This window comes from Gigantopelta aegis, unplaced genomic scaffold, assembly GCF_016097555.1.
Source record: "Gigantopelta aegis isolate Gae_Host unplaced genomic scaffold, Gae_host_genome ctg5221_pilon_pilon:::debris, whole genome shotgun sequence".
In the NCBI taxonomy this organism is placed as follows: Eukaryota; Metazoa; Mollusca; class Gastropoda; order Neomphalida; family Peltospiridae; genus Gigantopelta; species Gigantopelta aegis.
The window spans coordinates 7,501-18,610 of record NW_024534293.1 but is presented as its reverse complement, the minus strand read 5'-3'; the positions used below and the strand labels follow the sequence as shown (position 1 = coordinate 18,610).

Below are 11,110 nucleotides of genomic sequence, written 5' to 3'. Positions count from 1 at the left end.
TTCAAAGTAATATTCATAATTTATTTCACCTTACAAATTGTGAAGAGTGAAGCAAGTGTAGTGTAAAAGTAAATAAACTAAGTGTTGATAACTTAAAATAAACACATCTTAAATTGTTAATTAAAGTGAGTGACATGTCAGAGGGAACATGTAATTAAAGTTACTCAGTACTGTACATGAACAAAAATTATTACTTAAAATTATTTTTTATTTGTTATCAGATTTTAAAACAATTTCATGTATTTTTCGTAATTATTTTGTTAATTTGTCTTTATTTTATGAACTGTTTTGCATTGAAGTTCTGAATTATAATAATCTAACTGTAATATTATTTTCCTGTTGCATATTGATTTAAATTCAAAATGAAGATGTATGAAAAATGGGCTCTCTTTGATGTACAAAGTAGTGTTTACTCTTGAAATTAAACTAAAAATGTCCGTAAGCAGGTGATTTGTGACCTTTATTGGAACAGACTATAACACATTTTGATGATATGTGTCAAATTTCATTTGATACCCTTAAACAAACTTTTAATTTAAAACTGCAAGTTAACTGATTATTTTGAATCGCAACATAAATTATTAATTATGACATTAGAAATTTACACAATCTTGCAACAATTTAAAGGTGCTATATAATGCGAGTTGTGATAAAGATTCTCCAATAAAAATCTATTTTCTAAAATTAATTCCTATAATCATTTATGGGCATATAGTTAAAGGTGTCTTCTTTAAATGTTAAATAAAAAATATATTAAAAAAAAATAAAAATGATTTGCAATAACTGTCATTGGGCAACATTGAGATAGCACCTTTAATACCGGTATAATGGATCACTCATAATGGCTCTTGACAGTTTTGCTCAAAAGTTACTTATAAATGACTACAAATATTTTCTTTTGGAGAGGGATAGGTGCAAACCATCATCAGAAACAGTCCCTCACATATTGTAACCCCAATGAAATTGACACGTTTGACCAAAATGTGTTATAGTCTGTTCCAATAAAGTGCACAGTATCACCTGTTGTTATCGACATTTTTCTTTTAATTTCAAAAGTAAAACACCACCTTGAACACCAATTAGCGCCCAAACAAGTAAATGCTAAATTAGGTAGACTATCAGTAAATAGATATTTCCAAACTATTTACTTGTCATTTTAATATGTAAGAAATAATCGACGAAAATCATTTTTTATTCTATTTCCGACACTACCTTTAGTATATAACCAGCTCTGCTAATCAACATCATGAACCACTGGGTTTGAAATCTCTTTCATATCAAAGTTACCATCTTGTAACAAAACAAAACCTGGATCACTGTCATTGAATTTCTCTGAATCAGATGGAGCTTCCTAGCACAGTTATGCAGCATTACACAAACCGTAATAAAATAGTCTTTATGAATCTTAGAAGGTTCCAAACGCACACATTCAACACCTTTGCGTTGAACTTTGTCCAGCTGTATATATCCTCACTTCAGATTCACTTGGGTTCACAACCAGAGTATACAACAACTTATGTGCCAGGTACGTGGAACAAAATGTTACAAATATGACATTTATGATAATAAGGTGATCTGGGTAATAACAGGTAGGGTTTTTTTTTTTTGGGGGGGGGGGGGGGGGGGTTAAAAGAAAAAGAATAAATCATCTGCTTCACCAAGGTAAAGAAAAGAAAGAAAAGAATTTGACAGCATGTCATAATATATGTCTATAAAGCACTGGGTTTGTTTGTTTGTTTTTTTGTTTTTTTAAATTTGTTATGTAACTAAATAGTTTTACTTTTATCAAATCTATGCTTCAATAATGGTGAAAAATTGTATCTTAAGTTTAGTGGTTAAATTATCTTACCAACGCCATATTTTATGCTTTAAAATAATTACTTCAGCTAGTTCTCTCTATCTCTGTCTTTGTCTCTCTCTGTTTGTGTGTGTGTGTGTGTGTGTATTTCTCTATGACACCATTTGCTACAGCCATGTTCGTTTTGTGGTTTGGCACCTGCTGGAGTGTTGTCAGTCCTCACCAAATTGTTGACTGATGTATGCCTATAACATAAAATGAACACATACATAAGTAAGTGAAATCAATGAAAATAGCTTATATAATTATTATATATCTTGCACATGTTTTCAATAAAAATTATATTAAACTACTTGTTTCAGTTACGGAAAATATGTTCCGCTAAAATGGTAGCCTACACTACACAGTCTACAGTACTGTGCATGGCCATTTCAATCATCCGGTGCGTTTAATATTATTTGCGCTGACAATTTTATGAAAATTTAAAACCTTTATTTGCTTACCTTAGGCTAGTTGTTTGACAAGCCGTTGTCTGTGTTCCCAGGTATACCCACCCCCAATAAAAACATACAGATTAATTTCTATATTTCCATTTTTGTATATTTTCCCCAAATAACCTTCCAATTTTTGGATAAGTTGTCGACGTGTTTTCGTGAACAACATACATGTATGACGTAATCAAAGTTCGTGCTTACGTTGTTTAAAGTTGAAAAGAAATAGCAAGTACAATGCCAATGGGAGGGCTTTTGATGGGGGACGGTTTTCGATAGGTTACATTAAAACACTGAAGACAATGCATGGCGATGTGGCAAATACAAACAGACTGAAATAAATATGTAATAATTGTTATATAAAAACAAGTTCCTCACTGATCAGTTACCGTAGACATATTGAAAGTGTTGCAAACTTGTACTTTTGTAGATTTTTGACAGCGACGTTAACACGCCCAACCGACTGGACACTTCGATGTTTCCCGCTATTTCATCTGTGATCTTCAGAATATCTTGTTGTTCAAATTTAAATTCTTCATGTTTTTCCACATTATAAAGTGTCAAATTGCTTTGTTCGATCAAGAAATAACCAGTTTTGTCGACATGTTTGCCTGTTTCTGAATCGCAACAGACCAGCGCGGCCATTTTCCTTTCAGACTTATCCAGCGGAGAGACCTTTATACGCAGAAAATGTAGCGAATAGCGTTATTCGCGTTTAGGCTATTTGGGGAGCTCTATCCTGCCGTCATGCATACCAAATTTCCCCACTTATCCAGCGGATAGGCACTATTCCCAGATAGTGGACTTATCCGCCCCTCGTGCATACAGCCCCAGGTCACCAGTATTATGCGACCAATAAAAAAACAGGACTGGACATTGATTACACGTATATTATATTATATTATATTATATTATATTATATTATATTATATTTTAATACCCCAGCGATCACTAATAACAGGGAAAATATTTTCCATATTTTCTCAGTCAGAAATATTCTGCATTGATCTAACGAACAATACTATTGGACAATTTGACGCTTACAAACCAATGACCTTGTCGGTACTAAATATGACGTCATCACGATTTGGCAAACACACACAATGACGTCATGCAGTTTAAAGAGTGCATTTACGGCTGTTTTTCGTGTTAAAGTTATGACAAAATGTCATTTTAATGCAATTTCTTATATATTTTGTAGCAGAACAAAGAAAACTTTTGTTTTTAAAAATTATCTAGGAACCTGATTAAATTACAAAGTTATAGCAATTCTCAGAACATTGCGTAAAGTGGTTTACATCGTTTCTATACAGGTTGGCCTTCGTGCATGTGCGTCGTAAATAAAGGTTTTTAGGGAAAAAAATAGCTGAGGTAATAAATAGAATAACAAACTCGGTACCAGTTATTATCAAATTTATGTCCCTCGTGAAATAATTTTCATTTGTCATTCGCTAAAGCTTGTGACAACTGAAAATTAGTTCACATAAATTTGATAATAACTGGTAACTCGTTTATTATCCTTTATATATTATATTATATTATATTATATTATATTATATTATATCATATCATATCATATAATTGTATTATACATTCCACAGCCAGTTCCAAGGTGTGCCTGGCCGGTGACTTCACGCTGTTTTCTGCTTCACACGAGTACGTCCCCGAAGTTTGGCACACAGCTTCGCGCCAGGTGTATTCCAGACTCGTCACATTCGTCATCTGTCGTACGAGTTGTCTGCCCCTGAACAGCTTCATGCTAGATGTCGGGTTGCTGTCGACAACGCAGATCAAAGTGATGGGTCTTACTTCGTCAACAACAGCTTCTTTAGTGTCGGGTTTCTTCAACTGCATCCGCTTAATAACAGGTTGGTCTGAAAATGTAACCGTAAAGCAGCTTTTAATGTAGTATTTTTTGTTAGCAATAGGCAATATGCTTTCTCATAAACCAATGACACAAACAATGTTTGATTACCATCTCAAAGCAAGGCTGCACAAAATGCTCGGCCGATTGCCAAATGCGAGAAAACATTCCGGTGGACGAGTTTTAAAAATGCAACTACCAATCCGTTGGACTGAGTTTTCAATGCCAAAATTCCAAACCTTTCAGACAAATGGTTCAGAATGGTGACGAAATACACAACAATACAATAGCCGACTTCGGAGTTCCGAACTGGACAAGCGCGACATTCCGAAAACAGAGCCGGTCAAGGGTCAACGCTTCCAGAAATGGCTTGTTTACGTTGAACGTATCTTTTGAATAAATTCTTCTTTTAATACTTGCGGGATGTCACTTGAATTTTGTAAAACTATATGAAAGAAATGCGAAAAATATTTCAAAATATATTGATATATCAATCAAGGTTTGGGGTTAGATTTCGTTTGCGACGTGATGTTGATCACTTTCCAAGTATCCTTAAAAATGTTTTTGTCATTAAACATATATATTTGAAGTGAAGTCAGTGGTACAGAAATGAAAAATATTTCATTAGCCTGCCTGACCAGAACCAACTGAAATTTACTAGCCCGCCATAATTTCTACTAGCCCGCCAGCCTATAGAACAATATATTAATGTTCAGTAATATTATACTATGCAGTGCATCGGCTTCACATGTATATATATATAATTACAAACTTTCCGAATTTATACGATTTACTGTATTCTGATTGGCTGACGTCACTGAAAAACCAAGCGTTATCCTTCCATAAACCTCATAAAAATACGTCATCACTGAAGACCAAGATCGATTGGAACTATTTTTAGCTGGATGTGCGAGAAGCCCAATGACCCAGTTCGGTGATCGTTTTAAAAATAGAACAAGGAAGTGACCTGTTTTCTCGATTAAAAAAATAAGGGAAACTGGATGAGATATACATGTTATATATATATAAGTTAAAATAAAGATATATAAACTGTTTTTGTTGATTCAATACTTATTTTTATTTTTAGACGGACAATTTCCAATAGTATGCATACATGTATTCCTACGCTTATTTACAGAACATGGTTGACGGTAAGAACGAAAGCAATTATTTTTGAGTGTTTTAAGGTGCACTTCTTGTACTATTTGTAATTATGAAAATTGTTTCTCATTTTTATACCATTTGTGACTTTTATACATCGATAAATTCCTAAAAAATGAGAAACAATTCTTATATATATATATATATATATATATATATATATATATATATATATTGAAATATTGAAATATTCTAATAAAGACAGTTTTTCACAGTTCTTTCATATAGATTTACAAAATTCTAAATTTATAAAATAGAAACAAAATACTGTCAGTCAGATTTGAAAAAGACAAATCGCCTGTCGAACTGATAGTTTCAACTCGTCCGTGAGAATTTGTATTTGCATCTGGCGAGGGGGCGAGGACTTTTTGCATGGATCCCTGTGAAATGAGCTCAATCACGGATTTAGTGGGCCTTGTTTCTCTAAATATGCATTATAAATGGAAATTACATTCATTTGGAATACCAAACCTAGTTACTGTATGATCCAAAACATTTTAATTGAACTACGATCGAGGGAATTCCACGACACGCTTCATTTTTAAAATGTGGAAGTTTTCTTGTAAAAAGTCATAAAAATACGGAAAAAACAAACTCGTAGTGATGAGGCTATATATACGACAACCGTATAATGTATTTGTGAATTTTATATAAACGATCGCCATATATAGAGACTTGGCAAATGAGGGCCGGCTATATACATGGCAAATAATAAAAAATATATTATTTCATGACGAAAATAACCGCGAATACGCTGAAATAAAATAATAAACAGTCCACATGAACTCACCATTTATTATTATTATTATTATTATTATTAGGCGCGTGTGCAAATTATTTTGACTGGTTCGCAAAGTGGTATTTCGGTTTTAATGTATAGCGTAAAAAAAAACAGTGTACTGTTGCATGTTTTGTCGTCCAAAGTTTGGCTAATTATTACTTAACCCAGCTGAATCCAGTTCTACGTGCAGGGACAAGTTCAGCCTGCCGTTTGTGCGTGTGTGCACGCACGTTAATCTTGCATTTTTATAGCCAAAACTCCTTGTCACGGGGATCCTATAATACCCGTAACTGAATAAAACACGATTATCCAAATATCTCCCCTAACTGTATATCTATTAGATATCTCTGTATCGGGCAGTCTATACCCGAGTGGCTCAGCTCTGGGTATATCAGAGATACGATCTTAATTAAAGTATATGTATATATAGCACGTTTAGTTCACTAGAAAACACAACAAAACACAATACACTTTGTAATCTGTATTAACCTTAAGCTGACAAATGTATTTGCCGCAGTTAATTAACAACAATAATAATAACAACCCAGAACTAATCACTTAATTAGTTAATCACTAGGTGTCTAGTTTACACAATATTCTAATCACTTCACCGTGATACAACACACACACACGTGTGATAATTGAGAAACGCTGCCAGGGGAACTTAATTAATAAAGGAATTACAACTCTATTCCTAACTGGTTAATTTTTAATTAACCTGTAACTACTCATTCAGTAACCTTGTAATACAGAATTAATACTGGTACATATCACCATAAAGACAATAACCTACAGTTTACCTAGGTCCTCTAGGATGACTGGCTAAGCTTTAATAATATTAGAACAGTGAAGCATGCAGTTTACTTCGTCAGAATTACCGGAAACACCGTCTAAATAATATTGGTATAATACAGTATTAAAATATTTAAAGTCACATCAATCACATCAAGGTTATACAACAGAGCAGAAAAATATATATTTACCAAGTCCAGTCGGACTAACGTTCCCCGAGAGCCTTCCTTTTGTTTCTCCTCGATATCTCTAAAATCCTATATATTTATTACAAAGCCGAATATCGCCTGGGGGCACATCGCGGTACTCCCCCTATCATGTGAATTTTCCACAGCGACCAAGACGGCATATTTTTCTTAGATGGTCAGACTAGCTGTCGCCAATCGCCAGAAATACAAGGTCGTAAAACAGAACTCGCGGAGGTATTACGTAACTACTGGCCTCATGGTCTGGGTGTGTATTGGGAACAGCTCGACCACCGTCGCGCGGAGGTATTACGTAACGAAGTGCCCAAGTGCATATTGGGACTGCACACGGCCCTCTAAAACAATTAATATCGCCACAGGCGAAAAGAAATTAAGAGCATGTCCCGTCACACTCCTCCAGATAAAACACCGCCCCTCCACCCCAAAAAGGTAGTAGTAGGCTAATAATAATAATAATAATAATAGTAGTAGTAGTAGTAGTAGTAGTAGTAGTAGTAGTAGTAGTAGTAGTAGTAGTAGTAGTAGTAGTAGCAGCAGCAGCATAGCAGCAGCAGTAGTAGTAGTAATAGTAATAATAATTGTGCATTATTATTAGTATTATTATTGCATGTATTATAATGTTGGTAAAATGACGTAGTGGTGGGGTGGGGTTGGTGGGGGCGGTTGTTACCACTTCAGTAGTAGTAGCAGCAGCAGCAGCAGTAGTAGTAGTAGTAGTAGTAGTAGTAGTAGTAGTAGTAGTAGTAGTAGTAGTAGTAGTAGTAGTAGTAGTAGTAGTAGTAGTAGTAATAATAATAATTGTGCATTATTATTATTATTATTATTATTACATGTATTATAATGTTGGTAAAATCACGTCGCGGTGAGGTGGGGTGGGTGGGGGGCGGTTGTTACAGAAACGTTACATAAATTTAAAGGGGGACCCGGGAGTGGTCTCAGCTTTACTAGTAGCCTATACAAAAAAATGTATCATCATCATCATCATCATTATGATTATGATTATTATTATGATTATTATTATTATTTATTTATTTATTTATTTATTATAATTATTTTATTTATTTATTTATTATAATTATTTTTTTGTTAGTACTGTAGGGACAATATGACGCTATTCATATATCTATGGAAAACGTACACAAAAGGGTCCGCTAAATTCATATACTCCCCCACCCCGTCCCCTGTTCAGAAAATGCACTGTTCGTACAGTACTTAGTATGTATTCCTCCTGTTCCAGATGGTTCGGCAATATAGATCAATCAAATACATGCACTTATTTACCGCCTATGTAAATTGTTGCTGTGAATATAACCAGCCCTCGTTAGTGGAGGCTATAGACACGGCCTTCGTATATATAGTCACATCGTATATAAACACCGTCTAGTTCAGAGTATACTTTAAAAATGTAACAAGTCCTATCCCAAGTCAGCTGTTATGGCATATTTTGTATAATAATGAATTTGACAAGGTGGAAAATGACGGTGTTTGTGATCCAGATGTTTAGAGTTTTTCGCGTACGACTAACGATAAATTTACCTATAGATGCAAAGGCCTAACTAGTCGAGACTGTCGACGTTTAAAGGGACATACCCTAGTTGTTAAACACCAAGGCGTATTTTATACTATTAGAGCCCTTTTTGATAACTGAAATAATACTTTACTTAGATTTTATTGTTTAAATTATCCTTTTCCATACATTCGAAGTGTTTTTGGTCATCCTGGGCCCGTGCTTATAAAACTTAAAGTCTAGACTTTAATAAAGTCCAGACTTTAACGTAATGCTATTTGAATGGCGTTGCTATAACGTTAAAGTCTGGACTTTATTAAAGTCTAGACCTTAAAGTTTATAAGCAAAATGCATCACAAAATGCATTTCTCATATTCTTAAAAACTGACACTTATGGAGTCAAATTTTAATCTATTTTTAGAGGGTATTTCACCATTTCAAAGTCACAGACTCATTTTCACTCAATTGTAACTTTATCCAAATGTGTTACAGGTTTGTAGACTAAATAAACCTAGTGTTAATTTTCATGGGCTCAAACTAGGGTCTGTTACTGAAATAAATTAATGTATAAGCTTAATATCATTCAGTACATGTTTTTATTAATTTTTAATAACTAATTTTCATTGTGTTTTTTTTTTGTATTTACCCTACGTCGCAGAGGACGGTCAAGCGGTCTCGTTATACGAGCTTGGTAAATCGTTTTGGCACTGCGGTTATTCCGGGAATGCCCGTCACGTGACTTAAAATAATACGTCACACCTCTGCTCTCCAAATAGCCGTTATTTTTCTCAGAATTATGGACCGTACCACTAATTCAATTATTTTTATAAAATATCAATAATAAGTGTGATATGGTGGTTATGTTGATGGTTCAATAAAGTACTTTTAGGTACAAATCAAATGTATATATTGTCATATAGTACTTTGTTGGGTTAATAATTAGGTCAACCATCCGTGACAGAGCGTGTTTAATGTATCGTTCTATGGGCAGGAGGACTATTTTAGCATAAATTCTGGCGGGCTAATACACTTTTCTTGATTCTGATCCAGCAGGCTAGTGAATTATATGTTCTGTTTCTGCACCCCTATTAAGAAATGAATGCCAACTATGTCGACGTTAGCACGACCAATATTAAATTAGATATTGTAAAAATGAGAAGAAAAGTGTTTACTTTAAATTTACAGAACACGCGGTTTAGAAGTGTTTCATTTGTAGCGTCTGAAACAGAGAATGCTTCCCATTCCAGAAACTGAATTCCGAGCCTTGGATGCCAGGTACGGTGTATAACGATAAGCTAAAGTTGATTTTCATTAAAAACACATTAACTAAGATATTTTGCATGATTCATAAAAACGTTTTACAATTTGATATTTTCGATATAATTTATAACAGTACACGATAAAGATATAAACAAAATTTCAAATCCGGAAAACAAAATCTTCGTATCTCCTAAGTTCAAGGCCATAACTCTGTGACACACGAGTACATCACCATGAAAGTTAAACATGGTCTATAACAGCTCATAGTAAAGCTACACACAAAATTTCACCTAAATATATTGAAGCATTGCGAAAAACAGTTTGAAAAAGAAACGTTCGTATCTAAGTTCAAGGGCCATAACTTTGTCACAAATGGATACATCGCCATGAATTTCAAACTTGATCTGTAACAGTGCATGATAAAGTTTTACACCAACTGTCACGGGGATCCTATAATACCCGTAACTGAATAAAACACGATTATCCAAATATCTCTCCTAACTGTATATCTATTAGATCTCTCTGTATCGGGCAGTCCAATACCCGAGTGGCTCGGCTCTAGGTATCTCAGAGATATGATCTTACATAAATATTTATATATATAGCACGTTTAGTTCACTAGAAAACACAACAAAACACAGTACACTTTGGAATCTGTATTAACACTATGCTGACAAATGTACTTGCCGCAGTAGTTAATTAACAAAAACAAATAATAACAACCCAGAACTAATAACTTAATTAGTTCATCACTAGGTGTCTAGTTTACACAATATTCTAATCACTTCACCGTGATACAACACACACACGTGTGATAATTGAGAAACGCTGCCAGGGGAACTTAATTAGTAAAGGAATTACAACTCTATTCCTAACTGGTTAATTTTTAATTAACCGTAACTACTCATTCAGTAACCTTGTAATACAGAATTAATACTGGTACCTATCACACTAAAGACAATAACCTACAGTTTACCTAGGTCCTCTAGGATGACCGGCTAAGCTTTATATTACCAAATACTCGTATAAAAATAATAGAACAGTGAAGCCTACAATTTACTTCGTCAGATTACCGGAAACACTGTCTAAATAATATTGGTATAATACAGTATTAAAATATTTAAAGTCACATCAATCACATCAAGGTTATACAACATAGCAGAAATATATATTTACCAGTCCAAACGGACACGTTCCCCGGAAGCCTTCCAATATGTTTCTCCTCAATATCTCTAAATCCTATCTATTTA

General features: G+C 34.0%; 1 protein-coding gene across 1 annotated transcript in view; it reads right to left on the bottom strand.

Moving 5' to 3' along the window:
- Positions 1–1,450: 1,450 nt before the first annotated feature.
- The window catches only part of LOC121366293 (carcinoembryonic antigen-related cell adhesion molecule 5-like), a 17,013-nt gene continuing 7,353 nt past the window's right edge, over positions 1,451–11,110 (bottom strand). The window contains exons 4-5 of the mRNA XM_041490791.1: positions 3,882–4,163; positions 1,451–2,043 (exon numbers count right to left, since the gene is read on the bottom strand). Of these exons, the coding sequence (XP_041346725.1) occupies positions 2,018–2,043; positions 3,882–4,163 (308 nt within the window). The 3' untranslated portion in view covers positions 1,451–2,017. The remainder of the gene's footprint in view (positions 2,044–3,881; positions 4,164–11,110) is intronic.